The sequence below is a fragment of the Manis javanica genome, chromosome 3 (assembly GCF_040802235.1).
Source record: "Manis javanica isolate MJ-LG chromosome 3, MJ_LKY, whole genome shotgun sequence".
Lineage (NCBI taxonomy): Eukaryota > Metazoa > Chordata > Mammalia > Pholidota > Manidae > Manis > Manis javanica.
In genome coordinates, this window is record NC_133158.1 from 198,998,897 (window position 1) to 199,011,326 (window position 12,430).

A 12,430-nucleotide genomic window follows, 5' to 3' on the forward strand; every position below is an offset into this window, starting at 1 on the left:
GGGGGACAGGCCTGTTCAGGCAGCTGGAGGCAGCCCTCCAGGATGTCACACATCAGAGAGGGCAGCTGCCCCAGGAGCACACCCGGCTGGGAACAAGCACAGCTCCTCGTTAACAAATCTACCTGTGAGCGTGTGCCAACATCAGAGGGAAATGAATTGCCAGCCACTGGCTGCCAAATCATAAAACATTACAGAGGGAATGAATTCCACGATCTCTTCCCCCATATTATGACACAAATCAAATAGTAAATTACATTTTATTTCATTTACAGAGACCTTGGGGCAAAAAGGTGGTGTCTGGGAAACAGCACACAGGTGAGAAGCACCAGGAGAAGCCTGTTATAAATATGCCAGTGTGCTCAGAGCGAGCATGGGGGGGAGGGGGGATCCCCAGGACAGCCCCTAGGAAGGTGCCTCTCTCTGCTGCCCTCTGGGTTCAGGTCACTTAGTTCCCCCACCCACCAGCAGCAGCCCCTCCACACCACTTTGGCCAGAGCTGAGAGCACAGTCTGCAAAGGACATGAGGACAGACAGTTCCCTGTAAAACCCCAGCAGCAGCCACGCAGGAAGGGGCCTGCTGGTGTGACCCCTGTGGGGGCAGCGGGCAGGCAGGCTTCTCTCCCCCCTCACTCTAGAGACTGGATAATCAAAAACCGCCACTGCCAAGGCTTGACAAAGGAAAAGTCCATTCTGTTAAATCCTGACCTTCTCACCATCCACAGAGCTAGCTACACAGTTCTGTGTGGTGGGTCCTCTCTTCCCCCAACCCCAAGCAGTGTGTCCCCCCTCCCGACCCCCAATCATGATCTGTAATTTCTGTGCATCCAGGTGGCTGTAGGTTCCGCCTGGGAGAAAGAAGGCAGCTTGCTGCCCCCAGGCAGGTCCTTGGGGACAGGGTCCATGTGGGGCCCTCACAGGCCAGGTGCTACAGCAGCTTGACGTAATTCTGTGGAATCAGCCCTCTCTTGCCGTTCAGAGTCCCCTCTAGCCAGCCAGGTTCCCTTGAGGCTTGCACTGAAAAGGAAAAGGAAGAGAAATCATTTTTTACCACAATGCCCCTAAGTACTTGCATGTTGTGAATTCACTGCACTGCTGTGAATTTTAAAGTCTCAACCAAAAGTGAAAACAGCCCTTTTCTAGGATGTTTGGTTACAAACTGACCCAAGGGTTACTTATAGGATCTGCCCCTTGGCCACCGCAGTCTTTGTCTATCTACTGGTAGCAGCCTCCTAACCAGTGCCGCAGTTTCTAGTCTGGTTCTTTCCAACCCACTGTGCACAATGGAACTCAGTGAACTTCGTAGAACGCAAAGCTGAACACATCATTTCCCTGATTAAAATCCAGCATCTATAGCAACAAGCCCAAGCTTGCACCGGCCTGGTGCACAGGCACCTGGCCCCGCCCACCTCTCCAGCCACCCCTCACACTCCCCACTCATACACCATCCATGCCCCCTGCACCAAACCACTCAGGGAAATCGCCACTGTGCCCTGGGCCTCTCCACATGCCATGCTTTCCACCTGGAATGCCTTTCCCCCACTTCTGCAATAGGTAACTCTTCCTTTCTAGAGTCCTCTGAATGCCCCTTGCTCTGGGGAGTCTTCTTTGACCATTCTCAGCACGTTTCAGGCCTCAGAGGCATCATCTGGGCACTTGTCTGAGGGCCACCCTGGACAGGCAGCCCCTGAGGGTAGGGCTTGGACTCACATACCTGGACACAGTGCCTGGCACACACCACAGTGAGCCATAAATATCCAGGACAGACACGTAAGAACAGGACCACGCAAGTGGTACAGGGTCCAAGCACTTATCACCAGGGTTTGGAAGTAAATTACAGAAGTATTTAATAACCCCCAGCTATGGGTGAGCCCCAGTTCAGGCCTGGACCACAGCCAGGAGCAGAAGTGGCAGCCGTGTGCACAGAGGAGAGGGGAGGTGTGGGCCAGCCCAGCAGCCCGAACTCAGGAGCTGGCTGAGCGATGTGGCTCTCAGTATAACCGTGAGAACAACTGTCTATCAGAAACTAAGTATACACATTTCATTCATGTGCATGACATGCAGAACTTCATGAAATAGTGTTTCCCTACGTGCAATTCAACTCTATTATTTTTTAAATGCTAACTGCAGCTCAGCAGATGGAGTTACTCACTATAACTCACTGATGTGCAGCAGCCACAGTATGACCTCTGTGTGGCTGCTCCCTCGGCTCAGATGCTCTTGTCCTTGGGTGTGCCTGGGCCATGCCTACTCACCCTTTGGATGTCATGCTAAGCATCTCCTCCGAAACCACTCTTTGTGTTCCAGACCAGGTCAGGTCCCCAGTTATACACCCTAGATGTTCCCTGTGTGTGCACATGTGCGTGGGAGAGAGACAGACACTGAGATTGACCCTTCCACTCCAGGCTCCAACATGAGACAGGGACCTTGCATTCCCCAGCAGTGCCCAACACAGGACTGCTCTTAGTGAATAAACAAATGAACCAGAGACGAGCTCTCCAGATGGCCCAGTAGCAAGTCATTTTCTTGCCCTCACTGATCTTTGCCCTGACCCTAGTCCTCAGAGCAGGATGTTTAAAGGTTCTCACTTGATCCAAACCACCCACACTGGCAATGCCACTGGAGCCCAGCCACATCAGGAAAGGGGACTGGTTTCCAAGGAACTGGCACCCAGGGGTTGTGCACTCCGGCAGGCCTCAGCAGATAGAGGCCCAGGGCTCAGCTCACAGAGCCTAGACAGGACTGACAGGGGCTAGCTGGGGACTGCTGGGGACTTACTTAACCCCAGGGCCCTGCTCAGTCTCTCACCTATAAAATGGGGTTACTAGCATGCTGACACCCTCTGAAAATTCCCAGCCTCCAGAACTGTGAGAAATGACTGTGTGTTATTTAAGCTACCCAGTTGGGGGTATCTGTTACAGCAGCCCCAAGAGACTAAGACAACGGGGATTGGCCCAGGGACCCCAACTAGCACTGAAGAACTGAAGCACCTTCCGGAAACACTCCTAAAGGTAGTGGGCAAGAGAATGGAATAGGGGGAGTGACCTAAAGACAGTGCCTCCCCATTTCCTGACACTGGGCTGCCTCCCAGCCGGAGTCCCCGGTGGGGACAGGTCTATAGCTCCACTGCCCACACGGAGAGGCTGAGAGGGTCAGCCGCTCACAAAGACTCCACGACAGAGGCAGACAGCACGGCGCGCACTCAGCAAGCACGGAGGAGCACCAGCTACGTGCCCGGCACACTGGGAGGGCCACAGCCCTGTCCTACCCCCTACCAGCCGTGGGGCCCTGGGCGACTCACACATCCTTAAAAGCCCGATGGCTATGCTGATGGTAACACCAGTGCTCCCTAGCACTACAACTTTTTAAGCTGCTATAAAATATATATAATTAACATAAAATTTACCATCGTAACCATTTTCAAGTGTACAGCTCAGTGGCATTCAGTTTATTCACTATGTTGCCTAGCCATCACCACTATTCATCTCTAGAACTTTCTCATCACCTCGAACTGAAACTCTGCGCCCATTCCACACTAACTGCCCGTACCCCTCCCCAAGCTCCCAGCGACTTCCTTTCTACTTTGCCTCTGTGAATTCGCCTTTTACAGATATTTCACATAAGTGGAATCATGCAGTGACTGGCTCGTCTCACTTAGCATAATGTCTCGAAGGTTTGTCCACGTTAGAACAAATGTGAGAATTTTATTCCTTTTATGGCTGCACATTCCATTTTATGTATAAACCACATTTTCTTTATCAACTCACCTGTCAATAGATATTTGGGTTGTTTCTACCTTTTGGCCATTGTGGATAATGCAGCTGCGACCCTGGGTTTACAAGTATCTGTCTGAGGCCCCGCTTTCAATCAATTCTTTTGGATATAGACCCAGAAGTGGAATTACTGGATTATATGGTAGTTCTATGATTGACTTTCAGAGGCACTGTCAACCTGTTTTCCATAGCAGCTGCACCATTTTACATTCCCAGCATGCACAAGGGTTCCAATTTCTCCACATCCTTGCTAATACTTGGTATTTTCTGGGTTTTTTTTTATGAGAACCATCCTAATGGGTGTGAGACAATATCTCACTGTGGTTTTTTCACGTTCTCATGACGTGTTATTCTGTAACAACGGGGCTGGTGGAGCTCATGACAAGAACCACCTTTGAGAAGTTTTCTCCAGAATAGAATCTGGACTCAGTTTGGGGTTTTTCTTTCCTTCTTTTTTTTTTAGCATAATGGAAACAACATATATGACAAATATTTAAATCACTGACGTATCATCATAATACTATGAAAACCAGGAACCCACAGCCGACTTCAGTGCAGTGTGACTGAATAGGGGGTCTCTGCCCTGGGCTTGATCTCTGCCGGGTCTCCCCGCCTCACACCCGTCCCAGCCCCAAGGTGATCGGCAGCTTGAACGCTGTGTTTCTCTTTCTCTCACCCCAGCTACGGTTAAGACACAGTTTTATCACATGTGTACAGATCTCTAAGTAATATACTATTACTTTTCTTACTTCAGAGCATCACCAGAGAATCACATTATAGAGAGGCTCCTGGCACCTAACTTTGAGTACATCACTTGTGAAGATTCCCCTGTTAGGAATGTATCTAGGAATACAACTACTGAGTTGTAGACACGGTACAGGCTCAGTTTGCCAAGATAATGCCAAAATGTTTTTCTAGGATTACTCTTCATATATTTGAGGCCTTTAAAATGAATCACCAGGAGTTTTCACAGATTAATCTGGGCCATGCCTGCTCGCCGGCCAAGGAACCGACTGTCTGCAAGCAGAAACCTACAAAGGCAGGGAAGGGCAGGAAGCCAGCCTCCCTGCTGAGAGGGGGCCGCTCCCAGACACCCCCACCCGCAGCCCTGGGGAGGGAAGGCACTCCATGCTCTGGCTGCAGGGCCCGCAGCTGCAGGGCCACCTATCTGGAGAGACAGCAGGACTCGCTGTCACCTTCTGGGGTTCTCCAAGTCCAAAAGAAAGGGACTGGTCCCTCTGGCAGTCTTGGGGACCCCAGCTAGTTATAAATTCTTGGCTATGAGGTCAACTATGCACAGAGATAAAGGTGCAAACACACATGGAAAAGACTAAGTCCTGTGTAAGGGCCTTTGCTCCTGTGTCCTTTAAGACCTGAGCCTAAGAAACGGCGAGTCCCATGGTGTAGGCTCTGAACACATTCCCCTATGCTTGTATATGAGCCACACAAGGACCAGCAGCAGGCACCTCCAAGCTAAGCAGCTCACGGAAAACGAGATGAGCACATATTCATGTAGCAGAGGGTGTCAACACATCAGCAGGGCATCTGGGGAGCAGCCAGCACTGGAGGAGAGACCAAAGAATAATGAGACACCCGGGAGCCACAGCCGGCAATCCAGACAGAACTGGACACCAGCACTGCAGGGCCCCAAATCTGGAGGAGACACCCTTGGCACAAACAGAGCCACGTCCACGGTGCAGCACGGTGCTCCAAGTGGGGCTCCCTGGTCGGCAGCATCCTCCACAGGGACTTGTCCCACAGGAAGAGGAAAAGCCAATCTGATCTCAGGCAAAATAACTGCAGAGATGACGATCCATAGCTACTGGCAACAACCACTCACCTCTCCCGAAAACACACTGGGATACATGTATATGTGTGCATGTAGCATGTATGTGTGTATATGCATGTACACAGCTATGTGTGTCTACACAGCCAAATGCACACACATTTCAGGAGAATTCCTGCCAATCACTGAGAGACTTAGAGTCCTAGGAACTTCAGTCTCCTGTGTCAGATGTCTACTGGCCTTTCCCCTTTAGCCACACTGGCAGAATCCGATTTGGGTGCCCAGAGAAGGTGTCCCTGCCCCCATCATGGTTCTTAGATCTAAGTCCTCACCAGTGATGGGTTTAGAGTGAGCACATGACCCCATTCTGGCTATTGGAATGTGAGGGCAGGTAAACCAAGAAGGAAGTTCTAGAAAAGTTTTCTTATTCTTAAAAGAAGAACACAAGAATAAGGCACCCCCTCCCACCTGGGTTGAGTGTGGCCATGATGCCCGGAACCGTGGCAGCCACCTTGCCCCCACTGGAGAAACCAGCCAGAGGGCCCCGTCCACAAGCTGCAAATGGTTCAGCAGAGATGGGATACTGGGGTCACTGTGCTCATCTTTGAGAACATGAATGAGTATGAATGAGTCAACCCTGTAGCTTCCTACTTCCAGACATTCTGTTGTGTGAACTAACCCATTTTCAAGACCGACTTAGCCAGATGTACCAGTTTTTGTCACCTGCAGCCAAAGGCATCCCAATAGATATACCTTCTACCAAGGTAAGTATTTCACAAATACTGCATATGAGATTTCAGAGGCTCCCAGACAAATCTAATCACATAATGTAAAAATTCATCATTTCCCAATTGGTGGGTTTTCAACACCATCTCAGCTCTCCCTTCTGCCCTATGGTGTTGCCAGTGGGTGGCAGGCCTGGGGCAGAGCAGCTGTTGTGCCACATGCTCCTGACCTGTGTGTGTATGTATGTTATATTGACAGAGGAATGATTCTGCTTCGACTCCAAGAACAAAACTTCTCCACGAAGTATAATGCTGTCATGTGTGGGTTTTTTTTGCTGGGGTTTGTTTGCTGACACTATCAGGAGTCCCTGGCTCTCAAGAGTACATATCATACATATATAGAAATCTATTCTAAATGCGGCAACTTGCTTTCTAAACAACAATCATCAGCAAATGCCACATTACTGACAATACACCACTAGGCACTGTGTTGATATATTGCATATATTTCAAACATTCTGGCTAATCAACCATTCCATTCCAAGCTTCTAAGGTTCTCACTGCTTCCCCAGAACTCTCTTGGGCAGTTCCACCCACACGCAGCATCACCGTTTCCACAGCAACCAATAAATTCCATAATGAGCAGGTCTGGGAAGAAATCAAGAGCACGGGAAACCGAGACGTACACTGAGCCATAGGAGAGGTTTGTCAAATATAAAGTGGGCAAAGCTCCTAAAAGCTTGTGTGTGAATATTAAGCATGCAAACTCTATAGCCTTGTTTCAATGTGCAAAGTCAATACCCATATCTGGAGATTCACACACAGTTCAAATGAGCAAAACTCCTGTACAATGTAAGCATGGTAAAGGAATTATAAACCAAAATTTTTCTATAACAGGCCTCTGCTGTTGACTCAGATTGGTTAAACCTAAAGCATTTAGGAGGCTAGGTTGGAGTCTCTCAGGGAGGAAAACAAAAGGGTCAAATCGGAAATATTTCTTAACTCCAAGTGGCATGAGATTCTTTACAACAGGAGAAAGATGTCCAAACAAAGACCCACAACCATCAGAAGGGTTGGAGAATAATGAACATGAAAACACAAGTGTTATTTCACAGGCCCCTGGCATTCGGTTCCGGGGAGCCCAATGGGCCAGCGCTCTCCTGCGCTGTCAGCCTTGTGCTCCTGACAAACCCCCCCACCACCGACTGCCTGCTCCGGGCTGTAGGCACTCAGAGGTGACGGGACCCATCCTGCCACAAAGCTCCCACTAACACTTACCATCCTCAAAAATTGCTCCGATTTCAAAAGATAATTCTGAGCTGTGTTCTGCTTCACATGGATACACCGCACGAGCCTTCCGGTTGATGATGCTGCAAAGGCAACAAGGACACACATTTAAATATGAGAAACTGGGAGAGAAAAACCTCACCTTCTCCCTCCCCAGCCCATTTCCCAAATCTTATTTGTAGGTCACCAGGGGGAGGGACAACTCCTTCCAAAAGAGACATCAGCAGGGAGGCGAACATCAGGCACATCTACAGCACTTGATTTTTCAAGTAAATGATAGGTTTCAAACTCAAATCTTTCTTTAGGGAGCCTCTGAGAAGCTCTCGATTCAATCTCTTCACCTAACTCTCCTCTCCACCAGATCTCTTACCTACCGTTCAGCATTACGCAAACCACAGACTGTGTTTACCCCTAAGCACTCTGGTTCATCTATCAGGAGAAGCGCCAGCGCCCTGAGACAGAAGGCCGCTGTGGCAGAGCAGAGCAGAGCCACCAAGTCACTCCAGCACATGTGCCGCGGATGCTGGCCCATCTAGCCTGGAGCCGGCTGCCCACACCATATGGGGAGCAGCTTGCTGCTCTTGGCTGGATCTTCCGGATTTGACCTCCTCACTCCTGCCCCCAGAAAGACCTATCAGCCTCAGCTTCTCACCACCTGTCAAGATGTCCTCTGTGCCCTTGTGGGTTAAGAGCACACTGGTGAGGGACGGGAACCACGCTGTTCGCCACAGGCCGACTGAGGCAGCAGACCCGCTCCCCACCTCCCGGGAGCAGGGGCAGCCCCCAGGAGAACTTGAGCCTGCGGCTCTACTAAATGGCTCCGGTAGCTACTGTTTCTGGTGCCCAGTTAACCTTCCTTTAAAACAAAGCATGTGCTGTATGTTCATATATGCAAAGTTCTTCCAAAATCAATAGTTTCATACATGCACAACTAGCACCGAAAAGACATGAGCAGGTTCAAGCAGGTCTCTTGTAAAGCACTTTTCTCCTAAGAACGTACTTAAACTTAAAGGCACAGTCCAAGACAAGGCTGTAAGTGTCATCCACCAAGTCCAGGAGGCTGGAGCACCTAGGCCAGCCTCTTCCATATGGGGACACCAGGACCTGCCCAGGGTGACCGAGCCCCTCTGGTGTGCTGTCCCCACACTCTACATCACCGTCCACACACAGACCTTTCAGATGATGGCTTGTCTGCTTCAGTGGCAGCAAAAGGGAGGAGCAAAGACGATGACTTGGGCGAGCGAGGTGTGCCCGCAGGGCTGCAGCTGGGCGTGGTCGGAGACTGCGGGGCCAGCCACTGGACCATAGGGGGCCGGGTCTGGCTTGGCCTAGGGGATGAGGCAGAAGGAGGAGGAGTATGTAGAAGGCTACGGAACACCAAATTCAGGACATCCCATTCCCACATGGCTGCGATGATAGCTCCCTTTTCCCTCGGAAAGAGCTGAAGGGACAGAGTCCTCTCCACTCCCTCCCAGGTCTGTACCCCAAAGGCCCAAGCCCCATAAAGAGAGCTGCATGATCATTCTTGTCTGGGTTTGTGAAGAAGATCTAATCTCATCCCACCTAGTGCCATATTGGTTCAGACACCAGAATCCAACTGCTAAAATGTGGATTTTTTGCACTTGAACTTTTGATGTGCTCATGGTCTCTGTTCATAAGGAGAGTCACAAGCATCTACAGTCAAGCCCGTGACCTACAGCTCCAGAAATTCAACACGCAGTCTTTTAATGTTTAAAGCTCTGTCACGGTCATAAGTATGCAGCAACTCAGAAACCATTGCCACTGGGAATCAAGACCCTCCTAGTGAGGACCAAGCCTGGCATTTAAGAGAAAACCCAATGATCAGCAAAATCTTTGGTGACCTCAACTTTCCTTACTATTTGCAGATTTTAAAAGTTAATGCAGAAAAGTCAGTAAACAGTCTAGTGGAGGGAGTCTCTAAACACGAAGGAGAGTTTAATAAGTATGGTTGATCTGAATTTTTCTTCAATTATCTCAAAACTGGAGGCTTATGACTGTGGCATATGACGTTCACTTTAAAAGGACAGCACTGAAACCTTTTCATTTCATTCAATTGCATTTCCAGCACATATGTATTCATTGGCTGCTACACCCGGATGCTCTTCCCCTCACATTCACCCTCTTTGGCTAAAACCAGCTTCCATGAGCAGCTTTCTTGTCCTTCCACGTTCCTGAGCATTATCTCTGATTTTTTCTTCTTTAGCAGAAGAATGTTCACATCACATCCTGTCCACTTTTACTTCAAATAGCTCCCAGGCAGTTAGTTCCTTTCTCCTTCTCATCATAATGAGATTATCCCACTCGCGTTGAGCTGTGCCTGTGTTACCACCATGGTCTCCTGGCTAACCCCCCAGCCCAGGTCCTCCAGCTCGGCAGCTTACCAGCCACACGCATCCCCCTAACACCCAGCCTACCCCACCTGCCTCTCCAGGACCAGTGCACTCCCCCACCGGCCCCCCAGGGTGCCCCCTGCAGCTGGGCTTCCCTGACAGCCCCACACCCTGCCTCACGAATCCCCCCCCTCCCCTGCCTGCTACACCAACACATGGAGGGCAGGGTGGCATGGGCTCTGTGATGGCTTCAGATATTTCCCTTTGGGGTAAGATCAGGTCTTAGTAGCAACTCTTTCTGTAGACCCCACAAAGCCAGGCAGAGTACTAGGCACATGAAGTCTTCAAACAACATCTAAGCAACAATTCAGACGGTCTCTAAAATAGGATTTTTATAAATCAGGCACATGAAATATTGCATTATTGACTTGACAGAAATGTATTACACAGAGGTTTCCTATCCTCTAATCAGACAAGCAGGAGGAAGGGGGGCAGGGGGTGTGTATGTGCACATTTAAAAAACATTATGCTTTGAACAATTTATTTACAATCCCCCTATCCAGCCAATTCATTTCAAAGTCATAAAACTACTCCACACCATAAATCTCAAGGTGATCTGTATCACCAGCAGCACAAGTCACTCCATTCTTTACCAGAAAATGAACCTTAAATGGTGTCTTACTAATCAGGAAGGGAGAGGAAGGGATGAGTGAAGTTCTGATGGAGAATGTAAGACTGCAGTTAGCCCAACAATTGCCATTTTATCTCCCGGCAATTATCCAAGGTGTGTGGAGGATGGTGATGGTGTAAGATGAGCCCTCTCACCACACCCCCAGCAACTCTCCGTAGTCATAAATAGTCAAGCAATTACATGATGGCCATCCATCTGCTGAGAGGGACGACAGCTACAGGATGAAGATAAAGTAACAATGTGGCTATATTTATAAAGCTCTTTAAAAATAAAGATCATAAATTGCACAACTATTACCTACCTAATCCTCATATCTCTCTTTAAAAAAAAACACAAAACTATTTTTGGTTTTTTGTAAAGTAAAAACAGCCCTTTTGGAAAGCGAAAGAATTGCTGGAATAGCAGATGCAGAAGGTAAGGCCTAACAGCCCTAGCTCGGCTTTCTCCATCCTGTCCCAACACAGGAACTCAGAATCTGCAGGCCTTGTCTGGTGCCAGGTTCTCAGCATTGGCCTTTTCCGTTTGTTTTCTGCGAGCTTTTTGTTGCTGCTGGACATTCAGATGTGCTAAGTGATTCAGCCCTAACCAGTTCCCCAAGATAACCTTTCAGACCTCCCACTTTGACTTAAATTTCTGTATTTGAGTTCCTAAGTTTTCCGATTATTTCAGAAGCCTCTGCTAAGTACTTCTCCTTTAGATTTCAGAAACCCATGTGGGCACAAACTTTCCAAGATGGAATACTCAGAAGAGGTGCCGAATCATCAGTGTGGGAACAGTCTGTATGAGGCCTGAGAAGTCATGTGCACAGCTGGGAGCCCTGTGATGAGGAGACTCATACGGCACAACAAAGTTTGGGAGACAAACAGTAGCTGTTAGAACACAAGAAACTTTTCAAAGGCTTCTCCACTGGGAAGGAGTGGGGATGAGACAAGAAGTGGTTAAATAAGTAAACTCAAGCCCTGAAATTAGTTCTCACCTTAGCCAGGAGAAGTCAAATGATGGTATGTTCTAGAGGTTTCTCCCAAAAGCAAACTCTCCATATTTTTTTGAAGGCAAAAAAAATTCCAAATTTGAGCTTCTTCAGGGAAACTATCTCCTACTTTCCAGAGTGTGGGTTATTTATTTACTTGTTTGTTTGTTTGTTTGTTTATAATAAGCATCAACAAATTTTGAACTAATTCTTTAAAATATAATACTGACAGTTTCTCGAACAGCAGTGGAAAATACTTCTAAGAGAGCATTTCTGATATTCTCCTTGTCTGCCAGGCATTCTGGAAATGGCAGCATGCATTTCCGTAGCAAAGGTCAAGCAGTGTTTCTCCAACCTGGGCTCAGGACAGAATTCTGCTCTAAGGCATCTGCATGTCTAGAATTAGCATCTCTCCTATACATCTGGAATGGGTCTACCTGCCTGTGTATTGGGAGACAATTCTCCATGGGTCTCATATTCCTGCACTTCTGTGAGCAGAGGCACTGGCTGCTTTAGTTCTGGACTATCTTTTCAATGATGTTTGTAGAGCAAACAGCCTGGACAGAGAGAATGTGTCGCCCCCTGGAGCAGACAGCTGGCTGAATCCGGGCTCATCCCGTGTGAAGTCCACATGAAGATGTTACCTAGCCCCCAGGGCATGACGCTATGGCAGCTGAGACTCAGGAAACTGAGACACCTGACAACTGCTATCGCTGTCATTAGTGGGGTCCTTTGAACCCTGACCAGGTGTCCCACGTCTTTTGCCAGCTACCATGAATCATGGCAGGCAAATGAAGTAGCTTGCAAGTCACGCAAAATTTCAGACCTCACAGTTCTTGACGTTACCATC

General features: G+C 48.7%; 1 protein-coding gene across 6 annotated transcripts in view; it reads right to left on the bottom strand.

Annotated features, from left to right (window-relative positions):
* Window positions 1-241: 241 nt before the first annotated feature.
* Window positions 242-12,430, bottom strand: part of ARHGAP10 (Rho GTPase activating protein 10) — a 275,052-nt gene continuing 262,863 nt past the window's right edge. For 4 of the 6 annotated variants that reach the window (XM_073232593.1, XM_073232592.1, XM_073232591.1 and 1 more), the window contains 3 exons: window positions 8,741-8,896; window positions 7,560-7,651; window positions 242-1,014 (listed from right to left, as the gene is read on the bottom strand). In XM_073232593.1, coding sequence (XP_073088694.1) covers window positions 926-1,014; window positions 7,560-7,651; window positions 8,741-8,896 — 337 coding nt within the window. In that variant the 3' untranslated portion in view covers window positions 242-925. The remainder of the gene's footprint in view (window positions 1,015-7,559; window positions 7,652-8,740; window positions 8,897-12,430) is intronic. The other 2 variants (XM_073232594.1, XM_073232595.1) reach the window with 1 other exon arrangement.